At 40.7% G+C, this 20692-nt stretch overlaps 1 protein-coding gene across 8 annotated transcripts in view; it reads left to right on the top strand.

The window, feature by feature from the left end:
• TNRC6C (trinucleotide repeat containing adaptor 6C) overlaps positions 1–20692 on the top strand; it is a 425196-nt gene that overhangs the window by 361769 nt on the left and 42735 nt on the right. For 6 of the 8 annotated variants that reach the window (XM_081850638.1, XM_081850636.1, XM_081850635.1 and 3 more), the window contains 2 exons: positions 682–1014; positions 13742–16330. In XM_081850638.1, coding sequence (XP_081706764.1) covers positions 682–1014; positions 13742–16330 — 2922 coding nt within the window. Of the gene's footprint in view, positions 1–681; positions 1015–11359; positions 11498–13741; positions 16331–20692 lie in introns of all 8 variants that reach the window. The other 2 variants (XM_081850642.1, XM_081850641.1) reach the window with 2 other exon arrangements.

Below are 20692 nucleotides of genomic sequence, written 5' to 3'. Positions count from 1 at the left end.
CTAGGGTGTAAACTATACCAAACTATGATTTGCTGACTTTTATCTGCATGAACTGTTACTATGCTGTATGAAGTTTTTCTAAGCCATCGTAACATAAGGTGTTCTGTGTGAGTGCTCAGAAACCTCAGTTGGTTCAAAATGCATATAATACGGGGCATATATTATTTCATTTGTGATGGTTATTGATTTGTTTCCAGGTCCGATGCAAAATACTGGTTTTGACTTCTAAATCTCTCAATAATCTGCCTCATCCTAGATGTCCCTGGCCTTCCACATAAATCAGCATTTGAAGCCTTGCCTTGCATTCCTTCATATGCAGAAAGCAGATGGGCATATGAGACAGGGCCTTTTTAGTTGTGGAGCCATGATTAGGGAACAACATGATAATGGATTAGGGACCTGTTTCTAAAATTATTTAAATGCACATCACTTACGATCCCTTCATACTTCATAATCAGTTGATATTGCCAATAAATATTTTTTTAGAAAAATGATTGCAGTTAAATGTACAATGTGTTGGTTTTCCATAACACATACTTTGGGGGAAACTACTTAGTTTCTATTTAAAACAAATGTACAAAGGTGGACTGAGATTTACTTTCAATTAAGCTGTGTTTTAAAAAGAATGTTGTTTAATTCTTTCGCCCAATAAATGTGTTCTTAATATTTCATTTTCAACAGTGCCAGAACCTATTAAGACCAGTTTAAGCCAGCCCCAACCTGCCGGTACCAGTACCAGTACTTCCACCAGCACTATTACTAACAATAGCAATGGCAAGCGTGCATCTGCCAATGGGCAGCAGCCAGCTGCATCCCGATACCTGCCTCGTGAGGTGCCTCCACGCTTCCGCCAACAAGAACAGAAGCAGCTCTTAAAAAGAGGCCAGCCTCTGCCTACTGGAACTCTGATCAGCACGAGCCCAGCACAAGGTACTGGACAAGCAGGAGCAAGTCCTCCTCCACAGCCAGGAGTAGGTGGACATCACCACCCCAGTAAAACTCAGACCCCAACAGGTAAGGATTTATGCTGGAAAATGCATTGCATGAAGAGAACCTGTTCAGATTCTCAATTAAATAGTTAACCTTTAACTCAGAATTGCCTTTCTCCCATTCAGAACATAGTGGTCATTTAGAGGGGAAGACTTTGTTCTGTTCTCTGGTCGCAGGAGTACATTCACCTAGAAAGTATGTGCGAGCAGTGTAGAAATTAGACTTAATTCTTCAGAAACACTCAAATAAAGCCATGTTGGTAGCTTATTAAGCAGTAGTCACATGCTGTTTCTGTACCAAATGTTGCCTGTTTCAACACTGCTGATCTCTGCTTACCATACTCTAGTTGAGAACATTGCCCATGCATGCTTCCCTGAGAGGTTAGAATATAAATGTAATTAACTAAAAGTATTGAAACCAAGTTAGCAAGAAGCAGCTTGTAATTGTAAAAGCTTTCCTACAGGCAACAGCTAGGACTAATTAATTGAGGCAGTGGTTGTTTTCAGCTAAGTTCTACTGAGGGTAAACCCACTGAAATTACTAAACCCATGTCTGTCAATTTCAGTGGGTCTACTCTTATTAGAACTTAGTTGGATGCAACCTTGTGAAATCATATGTATCTAAAAATGGTGTACAAAAGGAATACAACTCTCAAAATGGAAGGTGGATCTCCATGGGAAGAGTGCAGTCCTTCAACCAAAACCTTCACAGCCTGATGCTTGTATATCTTGAATGGACCAAGTGATGATTGCTGATCAGCTCATTCTGAGTCCGTACATCTTGAAGTATATTTTGGCTTAAATAATTGTTATGGTGCTTTTGCTTCCTTGATACCCCATTCTGAGTAGACATTGAAACATACTGTGCTTGAATATACTTGTACTGAGATAGGCAGATCCTATAAGCTAAGGTGTATGCTATATGGAGGCCTTACAGTTAATCTGTAACTTAAAGGGAGGCACACACTTTTGAAGAGTCTTGCCTGTTCACTTTATTTTGTTAATTGGTAGATTGATTTACTATGTTTTGTCAGAGCTGCATCCTTGCTACAATGTTCAGAAGCTATAAGTGTCCTAAAAGCCATGAGGCAATGTTGCCTTCTCAATGGACTTTGGCTTCATGCTAGGTTACATGTGTATAATTTTAAGGTTTGTTCTGATGTAGCCATAATGCAGATAATCTTAAAATATTCACTGTTACAATAACAACATTAATTTTCTTCATAGTTATTTGTAGCCCACATAGGAAAACATAACACAACATTTAATCTTGCTTCATGCTTGGTTGACGTCAGGTATTCCTTTCAGATCTTCAGTTCTCATAATAGAAGGCTGTCATGGGGAAAATAGGTATATAACATGTACTCAAGTAATACTTCATAATATTTCTCATTAACCAGTCTTCAGAAACGTTTGAAATCACACATCCCTTCTAAACTCTCTGTATCTTCTGCTCAGTCACAAATATCTGTCTTGCTCCTCTAACCCCTGTGCAGCAGCTTCTTGTCCACTTGCTTGGATCCACTCCCATCTGTTTCTCCTTGCTGCATTTCATCTCTGCTTTGAGTAAACTGGACATCCAGGCAAGCAAGAAATATCAGCCTCCCTCCTGCCTGTTTCCAGCAATTCCAATGCAGTTATAGCTCACTGCCTATTGAGATATCTTAAATTTTGACTGTTTATGGAAGGAGTGGGGAGCCTGTGGCCGTCCAGATGTTGGACTACAACTCCTATCATCCATGACTGGCTGGCTGAGGCAGAGGAAAGTTGGAGTTCGGCAACATCTGGAGGGTCACAGGTCCCCCACTCTTAGTTTATGACATATGTAGATATGATTCAAACATTTCATACTACCAGCTGTTCCCCTGCACAACCCAATCTGAGGAAAGCTGTCCGCAGAATTTGTCCATGAATGCATGAAGCTGTCTTACATCAAAGCTACATACACACTATACCTTTAAAACACATTTCTGCCCTCCAAGAATTCTGGGCAGTATAGCTTGTTAAGTGTTGCTGGGAATTATAATTATGTGAGGGGTAAAAGACAATGCCCAGAATTCTCTGAAGGAAAAGAATGTGCTTCAGAGTTGCTTGAAAGGTATAGTATGTGTGCAGTCATAGTCAAATCATTGTTTCATCTGGTTCTGCTTTGTCTATTCCGACTGGCAGTGACTTTCTAGTGTTTCAGACTGGTCTCTTTCTCAGCAATACCTGAACATGCCAGGTATTGAACCGGGGCTTTCTGTGCAAGATGAGCCCTGTTGTATCTGACCAAAAGGCCATTTAGTCCTTTGCTCTAAATACTTCCTATTCTAACAGTGGTCAGCCATTTGTGAAGTTTGCAAGCAGGACCTACGTGGACCTACCTCTAGATTGAGGTAGAGGAATGGGAATAACATAGCCCTCTTCCCTTTCTAAGAACCTGCTGTTTATGCATTGCAATCATTGTCTGACACCACTAGGTCTTCTGAGTCTTCCTTTTATAATTTTGCCAAATGCTTCTACAGCCTTTAAAATGTGTTTGTGGAGGGGTTTATTGTTTTGTTGTTTTTGTTTTAACTATTTGTGCTTTTACCTTGTATTTTTACCTTGTGAACCACCATGATATGATGGAGGGTAGTATATAAGTCAGATAGATAGATAGATAGATAGATAGATAGATAGATAGATAGACAGACAGACAGATGATAGACAGGCAGGGAGGTAGATAGAGTATACTTTCCCCACCTTTGATATCCAGCAACTGGTATCCAAAGGCATATGGTTTCTGATTGTGGAGGTAGTATGCAGCCATCATGGCTGGTAGAAATTGATAGTCTTGTTTTTCAACAGCCTCCCTGACCGAACTGGCTGAGGTTGTCTTGTTGGAGGAACCCAGAGAGGTGGTTTGGGTGACTTCAGCATGCATGGTGAGGATTCCTTATGTTCAGCTCGGGAGTTCAGGGCAACCATAGGCCTTTTTCAGATAGTCATTGGTCCAAGGCACAGAACAGGGCATAATCTTGATTTAGTCTTCACTTCATGTGAGGAGAGGAGTGGTCTGGAAATAAAGGATGGTGAATATCACTCCATTATCATGGTCAGACCACTTCTTTGTGAGATATGGACTTGCAACGACAATTCTTCCCTGCAAGGGTGGGGAACCAGTTAGGATGGTCCACCTGCTGGAGACTGATGGAATCTGATAGATTCCTAACTGCTGTGGGGATTTTTCAGTGGATAGAACAGGTGATCCTGTCAAGGCCGTAGTTTCGTTATGGAATGGTGAGACACAACTGCTCTTGAAGGCCCTTTCTAGTGCTGTGGAGTCCACTTTGTTTCGTTATATACTGAGAAAGTGTGGTTGATGAAATGGGCTGAGCTAGGGTTGGAGCATAAGTTTCAGTGAGCCACTCTATCTCTGTATTGGTTTGAATAAAATAATTTATACAGAATGGTGACACAATTTATTTCTCAAAATCTGAGTTGGAACTTATTGTTTGTTTAAGTCAGCTGAAAAATTCAGCAGCTGTTACTTTAAGAAACCATGAGAGTTGGCAACTGTTCCTGCTATAAATGCATGATATGATATTGTAGCAGGATGAGCTAGTCCTGTGAGAGTTAATGGGCTTTAGGCCAGCTTATATCATAGCTGAGAAGAATTACTTGTGGATCTCAGAATATATTCCTTCTCAATAATAGCCTGAGAAAAGATGAGGCTAAAAGGGGTCTACCAAAGCTGATCCAGGCAGTATGAATGAAATGCAAGGCTTATTTGGAGTAAGTAAATGGAAGGAGGCATTCTTTTGTAAGAAGGAGTTCAAGATACACTGAGTGCAAATCTTTCCAATCCCTTATCCCAAAACAAATGGATAAATGCTTCAGGTGTGTTTTTAAAAAATCCATTTTATTGATTATTGTGATTAGTAAACTATTTTGCATTTTCCCCAATCTAAATGGTTGTGACTCAGAGGGGGCAGTGCTGAAGTCTAACTGAAAGTTCTGTGTCCTCTGAAACACATTCATTGGGATCAGACTGGTTCTTCAGACATGAGGAGGAAAGCATTCATGAACAGCAGGATGGAACCTGAGCAGTAAAGTCAAAATCAAAAAACAGTTTCAAGGGCTAAATCATGGTGAGGTTTGAGTCTAATTGATCCCTGATTCCCATGTTTCTTTCATTTGTATGCCTTAATACGCTTAACAGTGATAGAAAAATTGGCCGGCACTTGATTATTGTTTGTAGCAGTTTAAGAATCCTTGTAAGCAAAAAGTGCCAACAGCCTTCTTATTGGAGTTGAAGTCTTACCCCATTTCCTCCAGCTCTTGTGCCTTCTTGTATTGTTTTTGTGCTTCCTGGCTATGCAGTCTTAAGGCTGGCAAAATAACCTTTTCTAGGTATGCTGAATGCTGAAACATTCCTTAAATGCTTAACATTCCTTTGTTTGTTCTTCTCAAAGGTCTGATGTCCTAGACCTTAAATGCTGGTTTTAGTGTGGTGGTAACATTTCATCAAATTGTTACCAGCTAATATGAGATCTTTAATTGAAAATACATGTGTTGTATCCAGTGCTGTGCGAGTGAAGCTGCACTTGTGCAATGGGACTGCATTGTGAACTCCCAAATATGCTCTGGAGGCCTGCCCCCTAACCCTCTGGAGCAGATTTTTTGGGGTGTGGGGGACTATAGAGGACAGGACAGGAAGGCATACTCAACAGCATTTGGGTGCAACCCTATGTATTTTAATATGTTTATTCTTGAAAGACAGTTATGCTGCAGCCTCTATGCAAATTTCTTTATTTTATTCTTCCTAGTGGATTAGTTCATGTGGAGTTATACATCAACCTTAGGGGTTTGATTGAAATAGGCTGGATTTAGAATGCATTCTCAGTTATAGCAGTGTGATTCTGCTTTGTCCTTTATTTAGATTTTTAATTCTGCCTATCCTTGATATTTCTGGGTGGGGAACTTATGAAAACAATAGCAGTAAAATACTTTAATAAGATAGGAAAATAAATCTGCCATCAGGTTTCATATGGTTTTGAAGCACATTCTGCTCAATCTTAAAACAAAATGATTTTAGTTTCTTGGTTGCACATCAAAGGTTTGAATGTCTGGAGAAGAACTCCACTTTTGGCAGAGGTCCTTGGATAGATTTTCTAAGTGCTGATGCTGTTGAAATCTAAATATGTAAGTGGAGAACCAACGAGAATGCTAGCACCAAATGTACACTTGAAGGAAAGATGACAAGAAGGAGAAGTAATGGAACTGGAGGAGTTTTATGCTTTCCAGTATATCTTTAAACTGAATGAATAATAAAATTGCTAAGATACAACATAAATTTCCATGGGCCTTTGCAGTAATCAGTTACCTAATACATAAAATATGTATGCAAATAAATGCCATATTTGTTAAAACATTATTATTACTAAACTATTTATACCCTACTCTATCAGAGCACTTTACATATGGTTGCCAGGTGATTTCTGATCCAGGCAGCTTACTTTCATTTCTTCAGCAGTAGAACTGTTGAGTGCTTTCAGACCATTTTTGAGCATTATTGTTCCATATTTTGCTAATTAAAAGCATAGTTTAATGTAGTATAGCTGACGATATTGAAAAGCAGATGTGTTTTGGAAAACTCTCAAACTAGAGTGAAAATTAAAGGTGGGTATTGAAGTGGAAAGTTACACACATTCCAAAATATAAGGACAACCACTTTTGTGCAATGCCTAAACAATAACTTAGCATTTAAAGAGAAGTAGACTTGTGCATGCTATTTAATTTCTTAAAGAAGGGTGACATATCTGTGACCACTATTTTAGATACACCTCTGCATATAATTTATGAGACCTTGTTAAAACTGGATGCTAGCTTAAACGTTCAGACTTCACTGAATTACAAATGATTGCATTGCCTTGAGTATCTTGAGGTCTAAAACTATGAAAAATATTACTATAAATGCAGTTTAGTCCAAAGTTCACAAAGAATGAAAGGAGAATTTCCCCAGAATTCTGTAGGTTCTGATATATTTGTTAATATCCCTTTTTAAAACCTTGTCACTTGCTGTACTTATTGAAACCTTGTCACTTGCTGTACTTATTGAAATTCAGACCCCTGGTATTTAGAAATTTCTGAGTGATAGCTAATTAAGCCATATTTGGAGTAGACCCATTGAAATCAAGGTGCTTAAGTTACATAATTCCATTGATTTCAGTTGTTCTACTCTGAGTATGACTAATATTGGATATCGTCCACTGGTTGCCAGAATACGTTTCTTGTATTATAATATGTTCCTACATTATGTTCCCAAAATACATTAAGTGCTTAGTACACTTTTCATCATCATAAAAACATGAAATTTAAGTACTAGTTTGCTTAACAGATTTTGTCCCTGAGCCGAACATTGAAATGTGTGCTATTATAATTTTATTTCTCAATGGGGGAGAGGGAGGAGAGTGGACAAATTAACCCACTACCCAGTGGGGTATATTGGAAACTGAATGAGAATTCTTCAAGGCTATCATATCATGAAAGTTTGGCTACATGGAGAAAGGGGTTCAGAACAGTCAGAAGGAGAGTGTGGGACATGGCCTTTGCATCTAATAATAGCTGAGCCTTAAAATGTTTGTCTCGAGGTTAAGGAAGAAGAGCACCACTTTGGTAGTTGGCTAAACTTGGCATTTGGGAGGTTGTGAAAAGTGTACTATGTAATCAGTAACCTTTGCCGCCTTACAATGGAGTTTTTGTATATTTTTAGCATGGCTAATCGGTTTTGACTGGGTTGGAAGTTGACCTGCTCTTCCTGCTGCTTATGTCCCACTTGAAGTCCTAATCTTCCTTTGGGATGTTTGTGACATAACACTTACTTGCTGTGGAGAGGAAGGTGCCTATCATGTAAAACAAGTTTAGGATTTCAAATGACAATTCCAGATAAATAGATGAATTTCTAAGCAGAAAGCTGATTTTAATGTATCTCCTAAAATGTATGCACATGTTTGTTTCAAGTTATATATACACATATATGTTGTCCTAAGCATTATGATACTCTGTTAGAAGTGGCCACATTATTTTATTTATTTAAATGCATTTATAAATGTCTTATTTTTTAAAAAGAAACCTCTGTGTGGTATACAATATTTCCGTGTAAAATTATATTAAATAGTAAAATTACCATTTTTGTGTGCTTAGAAGATTATTGCAATTGTAACTTGCACCAAAAAGAGAACACTGCTTTTATTTTCTGCTTGAGACTTGCCTAAAAAAAATTCCAGACATCTGAGAAAGTAATATAACTGGAGAGTTGTAACTCTCTTTTTGCAAAAAGAAAAATATTTTCTGCAGGGCTGAAAGAAAAGAATAGCTTTAAATTGATAATCTGTAATAAACTACATGTACACCACCTTTGGTTCTATGATGGAAGAAAGTCAGGATATAAAAGCAACAAAAGGAAAAAAATGGAAAACAGCATTAGTAATTGCTGCACCCATTACTTAGTGACATAGAGGTGGGTTGGGTGCAAGACTGGAAAAGTGGTTTTAATTCCTAGGGCCAGCATCACATTTTGGGGTTGCCTTTGTCATGGTTTTAAATGCCAAACTTAAACTTGTAGGTGCTTGGCTACCAGGTGCTTGGGAGTCTTCCAACATTGGCAAGATCCTGCCAACAGCTGATCTCTCTATCTAGTATGTCTGTGAGTAATTGGAATAGTTTGGAACACATTTTAAATACCTTTGAAGTCTACCATGTTTAAAGGACAACCAAGTAGCTACAAGTGCAGAGTATAACTCTTTCCAGATATACATTCTGGAGTGAAATATATTCCTAAATGCCCATCCCATCCCCATAGGATGCCTGACAACTATAGCTCAATTCAGGACACCTTTGGGATGGAAAAGGAAGACAGATGTTGGTTAATAGGGCAGAAGTAATTTTATTTCCTCATAAACTAATGTCTGGCTTTTCAGTATTTAGCAATTGTTAGACACTAACTCGTAAATAGTACTTTGAACACACCACAGTGGATTTTTAAAAATTAAAAATACATATTTGATATATTTGTAGCAGGGCTCAAAATTAGCAGGTGCATTTTGCACCCAAAGATTCTCCATTTGCCAGCACCTCAAAAAGTCTGAGTGCCATTGTTTTTGCAGCTGGTTGTCACTCAAGGATTACTGAAATATATGTGCTTTGAAGCCTCAAAGTATATGTTAAGGATAGACAGTATGTTAGGGAGTTGAACAATAAAGAGTAGAGTGTTTTGAAAACTGAAGTACGGTACCAATACTTTCATTTTAAACACCAAATTAAACATGTACTAACAATTTCTGCTAAAAATGTGATATTAACAATGTGTCACTTATGTGAATTGCATATTAATTCATGCTTATCAAAATAATAAATAAGAAGTGTTGCTGACCCCCCTCCCCCTGGCGTCTAGACATTCTGTTTTGGTGCCCACAACCCAGGTCCCTAGCTATTCTATCCCTGTTTCTAAAACTACTTTGTAGCAGATATGTTGACATATCTGATATATTTGCACCTCCCTCCTTCGATTAGTCATTTACACACATTGGGATGGGGAAACCTAACAAGCCACCAACCCAGTGGTTCAAGGTGATATTCAGTGTCACCAGCCCATCCTGTGGGCATCTGCAGGCATCCTTGCTTTAGGCTTTCAGGTGTCTCTTGAAGACTTTCTTACACTGACAGGCCTATGCAGTATTTGATCTGGTTTTTTAAAAAAGTTTTAAATTTTTTTAATATTGTTGTTAGATTATGAGAAGGTGGTACAGAAATACTTTTAAAAGAAAAATAAAATTTACAGAAAAGAGAATCCAAGAATTTGCAAAATGAGAGCAAAAAAATTAAAGAAAATACTGAAACCCAAAAATATAAATTCTTAAGAGAAGGTAAAGCAGTTGCAACGACTGAGGAATTGGTGGCAGCTGCTTATGACTAAATGTTCAAAGAGACATCAGTGATACAGTGTCATTTAATAAAAGAGATTGTTGGCCATGTATACCCTGCACTTAAAAATGGTGCCAAAGTAACCTAAATGCATATAGGCTTCAGGATGTAGAAATTTGCAGGCAAATTCATGCAGAATAAGCACATTTGCATTTTTAATTTTACACGCTTTTTTCAGTTACACAGAGGACAGTACACTGTGCAGGTAAATGAACCCTTGCATGCTGAAGACTGCAGGACATTTGAAGTTCTGGCCACTGGAAATCTTTCTCCTTTCTCAACAGCTCCTCTGGCTACTTCCATTAACAATGCCTGCTCATTTTTGAGCCTAGCATATAACTCTTATGGGCTAGAAACTTACTTTTTAAATTTACAGTATATATATCTTAAATTCACAGAATGTTGGCTATGTTCCTTCATATGCTTGGTGCAGTTTTATGTTTATATTTTTAGGAGCTAGATAATGTTTTGTGTGCAATTTAACTTTTTTGTTTCTGAATAATTGCAGCTGATTCTTCTCCTATGAGATCCGCTGTGGCAAGTTGATGCATATTTTAGTTACTTCTGGGAGTACTTATCCTATGCTAGGACAACTATATTATTAGTAGTAATCCCTATTGGTGGTCGATTTTATAGTCTTAAAGGCTGGATAGATGGATGGCACCGTAATTCATAGCTTGTATGCTATAAATCACTTGATTTGCTCTCAAAATCTAGGAAGGCTGACAATGAACTTTAAGCAGCAGTAAAAGAGTTCCCTCTGCCATTCCATGATTTGAAATTGCGAGAGGGAAAAGCACTTACAGCCTATAATGTATTGTTTGAGCACGCAGTGACAATGCTGTACGCTCAACAAATAGAAGCTGTGATTTTTAATAGACTTGCATGTTTTCAGCTTTCGCGATAAAGGCAGAGAAGTAATTAAGCACCTGGAGGCTTGCCAGGTTCTATATAAGGTTTGTCCCCAGTATTGTAGTTAGTGCTGGTATGCCAAGTGTGTGTAGCACTGCTGTTTAGAGAAGGAAAGAAGAGGATAGAAACATGAAGGAGGCAGGAATGTATTTGCATGCAGCCAATCGGCAATATGCGGCTGTTCTTTTGGCTGACTTTCAAAAACCAGAAGAAAAGCAGCCACCGTGCTAATTGTGGCTAGGTCTCGAAGTGAAAATGTTTTGTGACAGTTGAAAGAATTTAAAGAGGAAGGAAGATCGGTTTAGTGTCAGCTGCAATTAGATAATCAAAGCTTTAAAATCCTCATCTGTTGATACCTTACCCAGAGTTAAGGGGGCTGTGTGCTGCTGGAGGTGGGGGTAGGAGTCTCCCTGTGAGGAAAGGGCATTTCCAAAGCCAGCACAGCTAGGGCCTGAGCAAGCTTGCAGGTTGTCTGGGCGCACACTTGCACTGAGCGATTTTCTTGGCAGCTCTACAGGATGAGGCTCACTCTGTACACAGCCGACATATTGAAGCCGAGAGCCCAGGCGAACCTAGATGCAGGAGGGGAGACAGCTCTGCACACAATGTAGCGTCTCCTAGGATGGTTGGGCAGCACCTTTTCTCAGGTATTTCATTACTCGTTGGCCCCTATAGAGCAGCAAGGGGGGGAAGGGGGCAAATGGCATCTGCTTCTGCTAAATCAGTTTATTACATAATGTTTCGGAGACAGCAGCAGCAGCACAGCGTCCTAAGCTTTTGGCTGCCTTTCAGGTTTGATAAAATGGCGTCCTCAGAGAAAGAGCTGCTTGCTAAAGATATGCTGCGCTGGGCAAAAAAATGAAGTTGTTATTTGTCATTATCTACTGCTGTTTGGTTTTGGAGTGTTAGTGTTTCATGGAGTACTCAGTATCTAATAATGAAGAATGCTCTTTTTTACGCTGCTCAGCTCTTTTTCTGAACGCATTAAAGGTTCCCACATCAGACGGAACATACTTTGTAGCATACCGTAGTGAAGAAAATTAAAAGAGTAATAGGCTTTTCCACATGCGTTGCCTAATTTTGGATTTTGTCTCTAAATAAAGCTGTTTTATTTAGCGTTCTCATCTCTTAACCCTTCCACATTTGCATATGCCTTTCTGGGAGAGTCTTGACAGCTTCAGCATTTATGGAGTCAGTGTTGTTGTGAAAGCAAACTTGCAGGACAGATTCCCACTTAAATGTTTGTGCTTTTTGAATTCCTGACTGCATAAACAAGTATTTCAGCTACTAGAATGAAAGAAACAAATAGAAAGAAGCTGACTTCTTGGATGCTTTCAAATTTGTACTAGTTTTGAGATTAGTTCTGACCTCAGATCTAAGTGCTGATCAAATCAGTCAATGTCTGTTCATGTTGGTAAACATACAAGCTTAACCATTTCCCATTGAATTTGAATGGAGTTTTTTTGTTCCAGGATGCACATTTATAGTGAATGTCCACGTTTTTCTTCATAAGGTTACATTTCACTCTGATTTCGAGATTGCTTTCTGATATGTTTTGATCATTTAAAATACTGATTATGATATCAGATCTTGGAGTTACATTAAAATGTTCATTGAGGTCATGGTACTGATTACTTTTTATTTCAGACAGGGAAGTTATTGTTGCCCCAATTTAGAATCGTGGAATTTTGTCACATCAGTCTTAAAAAACTCAAATTGTCGAAACCTACAGCGTTAACAGTTTAGGGGCTGGCTTATATCTGGATGAGGCACAGTGTAACAGCTGTTTGAGAAGATCCAGCTTATTTGTAGAGGGAGATTGGCCTGTCAATCAAGTATCATTTTAAAGTCCCAAATCATATATGACAAGTACAGAACATGCAATTTATATTTAATAGCTATCAGTGCTATAGTACAAAATGTAAGTGATCTTCATTATTAACTACCGTCATAGTTACCTTTTTTTAAAAGCACCCATCTTTTTGATTGTTCATATATATGAAATGAATGAAAGGCCTCAATCCTGCAGCTATTTACAAGCGGTTCTCTCTATAATACCTTGTGATTTCTAATCTGTGACCTTGGTCTAAGAGCCTAGGCCTGTCCTTTGCTGTGATGTGGACTAGTATGTTGGCTCCTGTTCAAAGAGACCCAGTCCCGTGCACCAGCACTATGTGTGGCTCCACCTTCTGTACTAGAGTGATAGTATGTACGCCAACGAGTACCAGACATGTCATCAAAGTCTTAGTTTACAGTGATAATACTTTCTAAAGTATTTCTTTGATTTCATTTCATGCAGTGAAAACATACAACTGAAAGTGATAACAACTCATATGTTTGAGAAGTATTTTAATATTGGAAATCAGTCCTCACCCTGAAGTTTTTATCTCTGTTTCTAAATTTAACAAGGCATGAATAACTGTTCGTTGACCACAGAATATGCTTGATTGGTTTTGTAGAGTTCTTCTTTCATTTCTAGTTCCCGTTTAATAGTTCAGCTTAAAATGTATGTGGCATATAGGAAGATATTGGAAATTGCATGCCCCAAAGTATTGCTTATTATATCTGACCCTATTAGTACAACCTAATAAAAGAGAAATAGTACTATTGTCTGCATGTAAATCCTTTGTGTATTAGCACTGAACATACTTGTTTTTTCAGAACCTAGAATTCAAAATGCGTTATTATGCTTATTGAAGAATTTGTTTGGATTCACAAGCTGTGCTTCTCCAAGGGCTTAGTGAAAGTTGGGAACCCCTACCCATAAGCTAGACTATAAAGGAGGGAGGAAGAGTCTTAAAGAATGTAAACATAACAATCAAGCCAGAGTTCAACTGATGTATCTGGGTCATTGGATAGCAGACTAATTTACATCATGTTTAATTTTTCAGACCTTGGTCACAGCGGATTGGGAGACCATTATGAGAATACTCACTGGGGACAGCAGCCCACTTTCCGAAGTGAAGCCAATTGCAGCTGGGATAAAGTGATAATAGACAGGACTGACAAGGAAGCGTGGCCTTCCATTACAGGAACTGAGACTGAATCTGCCTCAGAATGTACTACAGACACTGACTCTGCCTCCAACTGTGGCTCAGAGAACAGTAGCATGGCTACAGGGAGTGCCCAAGGCAACTTCACTGGACATACAAAGAAACCCAATGGCAATAATGGCACCAATGGAGCACTCATCCAAAGCACTTCTAACCAGAGTGCCCTTGGAGCTGGTGGAGCAAATGGTAATGGAAATTCAGCCAGAGTGTGGGGTGTTGCCACAGGTTCCAACTCTGGCTTAGCTCATTGCTCTGCCAGTGGTGGGGATGGAAAGATGGACAACATGATTGGAGATGGTAGAAGTCAAAATTGCTGGGGTGCTTCCAACTCAAATGCTGGCATTAATCTTAACCTTAATCCAAATGCCAATCCAGCTGCCTGGCCTGTACTCGGACATGAAGGAACTGTGGGAGCAGGCAACCCTTCCAGTATTTGCAGTCCAGTCAGTGCCATAGGTCAGAACATGGGCAACCAGAATGGGAACCCAACGGGCACCTTAGGTGCTTGGGGAAACTTGCTGCCGCAAGAGAGCACAGAACCACAAACGTCCACTTCTCAGAATGTGTCTTTCAGCGTACAACCTCAGAACCTTAACACTGATGGACCAAATAACGCTAACCCCATGAACTCTTCACCAAACCCTATCAATGCAATGCAGACAAATGGACTGCCGAACTGGGGCATGGCTGTTGGCATGGGGGCCATCATCCCGCCCCACCTGCAAAGCCTTCCTGGTGCTAATGGGACATCAGTTTCTCAAGTCAGTGGGGGAAGTGGTGAAGGAATGGGCAATTCAGTGTGGGGGATATCCCCAGGTAATCCTGCCACAGGAAACAGCAATTCTGGGTTCAGTCAGGGGAATGGAGACACTGTGAACTCAGCATTAAGTGCTAAACAAAATGGATCCAGCAGTGCTGTACAAAAGGAAGGGAATGGAACAAGTGCATGGGATTCGGGGCCTCCCGCTGGTCCTGGGATCTTAGCATGGGGCAGGGGCAGTGGCAACAGTGGCGTTGGTAATATGCATTCTGGTGCTTGGGGCCACCCAAGCCGCAGCACCAGTAATGGCATTAATGGTGAATGGAGCAAGCCCCCAAACCAGCATTCCAGTAATGACATCAATGGGAAAGGATCAACAGGGTGGGATAGTTCTAGTGTTACCAGCCAGAATCCTGCCATGCAGCAGGGCAATGAACAAATAAACTCTTGGGCCAAAGCTGCAGCATCTGGCAACACAGGTAGTGAAGGCAGTAATGATAGCAATGGGAGTCAGAATGAAGGCAGTACTGGGAGGGAAGGAACTGGAGAGGCTCGAAGAAGAGACAAGGGAATGCTAGACCAAGGACAAGTCCAGTTGCCAAGGAATGACCTTGACCCAAGGGTTCTGTCCAACACTGGATGGGGACAGACTCCTGTAAAACAAAACACTGCCTGGGAATTTGAAGAATCCCCAAGGTCTGAACGAAAGAATGACAATGGAACTGAGGCCTGGGGTTGTGCAGCTACTCAGCCTTCAAACTCGGGGGGCAAGAATGATGGGTCCATCATGAACAGTACAAATACCTCTTCAGTATCTGGGTGGGTCAGCTCTCCACCTGCAACAGTTCCAACTAATACAGGTTGGGGCGACAACAATAACAAAGCGCCAAATGGCCCAGGGGGATGGGGAGAGCCGGCAAGTTCTACTGCTGTCAATAATGCTGCTGCTGCCAAAAGTGGCCACACTTGGAGTGGGACCACAAATCAGGAGGACAAGTCGCCTACTTGGGGTGAACCTCAGAAACCCAAATCTCAAAACTGGGGAGATGGACAGAAATCGAATCCAGGCTGGACTTCAGGGGGTGGAGATTGGGTTGATTCCTCATCTGTCCCTGGACACTTGGGAGATGGGAAAAAGAATGGTTCTGGATGGGATACTGACAATAGAGCAGGGTCTGGCTGGAATGATACTACGCGTTCTGGGACCACTGGATGGGGAAATGGCACAAACAGCAAGGCTAATACAGGTACGAGCTGGGGGGAATCTTTAAAACCTGGTCCTCAACAGAATTGGGCTTCTAAATCCCAGGACAACAACGTGAGTAATTGGGGAGGAGCTGCTTCTGTTAAACAGACTGGATCAGGATGGGTTGGTGGACCAGTGCCAGCCAAACAGAAAGATAGTAGTGAAGCAACGGGGTGGGAAGAGCCCTCTCCACCATCCATTCGGCGCAAGATGGAGATTGATGATGGTACCTCAGCTTGGGGTGACCCAAATTACAATAACAACAAGACTGTAAACATGTGGGATAGAAACAATCCTGTAATCCAGAGCAGTACCACAACCGCCACCACTAGCACCACCATTATCAACGCAAACATGGCTGAGCCTCAGCCACCGCACCAGTCAAGTGCCCAGTCAAACCGATCCCCGCTGCTTGGTCCAGGTATGATACAGCTTTTGTTTTCTCAAAATATGTATGCTACCTTTTGGAAAGAAACTTTAATAAGTATGATGTAGGCATTATTTGTTTATATTCAAGCTATACTTCCTGCCTTAAGGATAAGTTTGTATTTAATACGAATAAGGTATAAAAAGGTGTCCAAAATACTCATTGCTATTAAAATTTATCATTTCATTTTCCATTCTGAATTACAGCACACAGGCAGGGCAGACACAAGAGGCTAAGTTAGGGTGACCAGATGAAAATTACATATATGAGAAATGATATGCAAAAGGATAAAAGATGCAGACAGCATGCCATTAGATCAGTCTGTGGATCATCTTTCTTTTGAAATTATGGTTACGATAATAATTGTTTTACTAAGGATGGAGAAAAAAATCAAAAAGGTATAAAGAATTATCAGATTATGAAATGATTTTGGTAATTGGCTAGTGATACTAATACCTTGTTTTAAAATATACATAGCCAAGTAGGTGTGTTTAAAGCCATAATCTGGCAATTCTATGGGACATAATGGTTGTCAGTTCATCTGCACATGCTTGTCAGATCACTATCCCTTCATAGGACATATCTGACAATATCATCTTCATTAGGGAGCGTTGCTGTGGCTCACATTGCTTGCCAACTCCCCCAATCCCTTTGCCAATCCCCTTCTTTCACTCAAAGCTCCCCATCCCCTCACACCTCATTTAATCTGTCTTAACTGTTGCCACCCCAGTTGCAGATCCGCATCCCCCAAAACACCCCCATACCCTCACAGCTTGCCCCATCCCAAGATCCTGCTGCCACTTGCAGACGAAAGGGGAATGAAGAGGAGAAAGTCTTTCTCCCCTTTGCCTCATACTGCAGTGGTTTGAGGCAAGTTGTGAGGAGAGGGGGGAGTTTTTGGCAAACATTGGGCAGTAGCAGCAAAGACAGGGAGCACATGAAGGTCTGCCAGGGTGCATGCTCACTCTGCTGGACAGCCTGCCTGCTCGTTCAAACCCCAGGTTTCCCAGGTGGCAGTGGCTGCAGACAGAACAGGGGGAGGCCTTCCTGGGTAACCCACCTGCCGCTTTGCTCTGCCAGCTCCCTCACTTGTGCTGCCAGCCTGTCTGCTCTGCTCCCTTGCTCTGCCTGCTGTTGTCGCTGCTGTTCTCATGGCCACCTATTGGCAGCCACACAAACTGCAGCATGACTTTTTTCTTACAAAAATATTATATGGTAAGATATAATTTCATCATGTTTTTGAATTTACTTTCTTTGTTCTGTTGCTGTTTGTCCCTCTTTGATGTGCATTCTCCGACACTATCCATCTGTTTCTGTTACTCTGGCTGTCTCCTGCCAAAGACACATTTCTGCAATTGTGGCTGTTACCCAAGAGGCTGCTTAGTTGTTGAACCAGTGATTTTTATTCATTATCTCATACAAAGATATTTTTGTCTTGAGAAATAGAAAACTCTGTGTTTACTTTCTATTTTTTGCTGAACAAAATAATTAGCTGTAGTTTGTGTTGTCCTAGTATTTAAAAACTTCCATTTTTTTGCAGCAGTGAAGAAAGCCTTTGACAATCCTTTGTACTTTTAGCCAATCCTCAAGTTTTAACTTACCACTACCAGATGAATGCGGCTCCTAATCATTAATGCTTATCCCCCCCCCCCCCCAATTTTAATGTCTTTGTGCCATTTTCCCTATTTCACTTGATAATTTTTAAGAAAATATTTTTGGAGGAGATTTTATCCATTCTGAATGTCTTATGTACTTGGATCCCATGCCCCTAGAAATTTTGTAACCCTTTGACCAGATTTGATACGGTTTCTTATCAGTCCTATCTCTAGAATCCTGAGTTTTCCTGACTTTACTACATTTATAGTCACATGAAGGTAGATGAGCTACCTGTACTCAAGCTCATTGGTTTAAGTAGTGACATATCATCAAGTTGGGTAGGAAGATTTTAAAGCACCTATTACTTCAGCATTAAAAATAACTATTCAATCCTTTAGTGGGATATGGACATCTCTACGAAGTGGGCATGATTCAACCCCTACCAAGTGCCCTGGAAGCTTCACATGTGGGCAAGCAGCTGTGAACCATGATGGAACAGCTGTGACCGTCTGCCCTGATGTAGGGCCTTACAGGGGCAAAAGTATCTTGTCCCCTTACCCTTTGTGCTAACCACATCAGCTGCTGTTCCACAGGGTGAGTCTTTTAAAAGAGGCCCCGTGGAACATGTGTACTCTGCATCCACGGGGCCTCTTTTCAAGGAATCACCCTGTAAAATGCATTGTGTGGGGGTCATAATAGATCTAAATTTGGGGACAGTCAGAGGGGTGGGATTTATAGATTTCATTAAGATCCCCCTACCTTTTCCCCATAATATGAGCAATGGACCCTCCTTGTCACTGTGTTGTGGCCAAGGCATGCCTGGCCAATTGATAAATCCATTATCAATGCGCGCGCGCACACACACACACACACACACACACCAGTGCCCCTGGGGATTGAGGAGTCCAGACCCTTGTGTGCAGGGTGTTCCTATGTGGGATATGTCACAACCCTGCAGCCCCAAATACCAGCCAGCCCCCTCCCACGAGCCAGTATAGAAGGCAGAGTTGATACAGAGATGAGAGTAGCCTGAGTCACAGAAGTGCCAGCAACTGGTACAGCTACAATCTCAGCTCCATATATTTAGGGATCAGCAGTTGAATTCATCCATGAAAACACTGTTTGATATTTTCAGTTTTCAATCATAAATGAAGCGATGGTATATGGCTGAATGAGATGGTAGCTATGACTCTTCCCCACTACCCTAAATTGCATCCACAAAGCGACTCTCCTGTACATTTACTGTGTGCAGACTGCTGAGTTTACATAAGCAGGAGGGACTTGGACAAGGCTATCCAGATATTCTAAATCAATGTTTTTCTGGATCAATAATAGCAGCATTTGTTACAAGTTATATAGTAATATACCAGCAGTAGCGACTCACCCAGTGGGGCAAAGCTGCAGTGCTAGCTTCCCAGCAGGTGTGTCACTGCCACTTATCTTGTGGGACAGGGCGAGCTGGTGTGGAGCTCAATACAGTGAGGATGTATTGACAGGAGGGGTGGATTTGCTCTACTGGTGCATGTTGGAACTCCCCTCATAAGCAGTTGCCTGCTTAGAAAAACGGGTCTTTTCGTGAGCAAGGCAGAAGAGACAGGCAGCTGGGGTGGCTAGAAAGCAGTATGTAACAGGGAAATAAATGGTAGCTACAAAGAAGGGCTAAGGTATGAGTTTTCCCCTTCTCTCTGACTGAATCCAAAAGATGCCTATAGCTTGCCCCATCATCTTTCCTCACAACTACCTAGTGCAGTTATATTTACAGGCCTTTCTTTACAGCCACATAGCCTAGAAACCTTTTTGGTTTCTTTTAAAGGAAAGCTGAGATTTTCAGGCTCATCTGCAATATGTGTTTGGGGTAGTCCCGATTCTTGCTGTTGATTTGGCCCCAATATAAGCCCCTCACCTCCACTATGTAGAAAACTACCCATGTGAGCTGGGTCATCCACACAAATGCCTCTTCTCCCAGAGGGAGAGGCTTCTGTGTGACCAGGAGTTTACAGAGAAGCCACACTTCAGATGGCAGATTATCTGCATGGTGAAGGACAAGAGATTACACCTCTCCTCCACAACATTATTTCAGTGCCAGCTCCTAATGAATTGCACAGCTGAGTTCAGCAGTACTTCCCGTTTGGGGAAACTAGCATGAAAACACAACACAATCTGAATGTAACTTAAAACTCTAGTAATGTGATGTGGTGACCTTAATAAGACATGAAAATCTCTTACTTTGAGTCATTTAAATGCCCCCAGTGACTAATAGAATCTATTTATATTGTAAGCTACAAGAGTTGCACTAGAAAAAGGCTGTTTATGTAAGATATTTTAAATTTCTCATTGTCTCAGAATTAAATATTTCTGTGGTCTTTTATAGTTCATTGTGTGGAGCTACTATTCCGTAGTATCAGCCTTTTTGTAAAGGCTGTAAAAAGATATTAAAACACAGCAAACTAACTTAAAATATATAGACCTAAGTTATTCTTTGGTCCCCCAAAGCATGTATAGAATCATAAATCTTTATTGAGACATTATATAGCCACATTTGAAATGGAAGTTTGCACCCTGCATGTAACAAATGAAGCCTATATGTGCATAGAAAAGTAAAAACCTGGATTAATGCCACTTTGGCTTTCTATCCTAGCTGGGCTAGACAGACAACATAAACAGTTCCAGCAAATAAGATGACAGCACAAAACCCTTCATTTACTGATGTTTTTGTCTACCCGATGATTTATTCTCTTTGTCTGTCCTCTGTTTCCTCTG

This window comes from Podarcis erhardii (assembly GCF_964252035.2).
Source record: "Podarcis erhardii genome assembly, chromosome: 2".
In the NCBI taxonomy this organism is placed as follows: Eukaryota; Metazoa; Chordata; class Lepidosauria; order Squamata; family Lacertidae; genus Podarcis; species Podarcis erhardii.
This window is presented reverse-complemented; position numbering and strand designations above follow the sequence as displayed.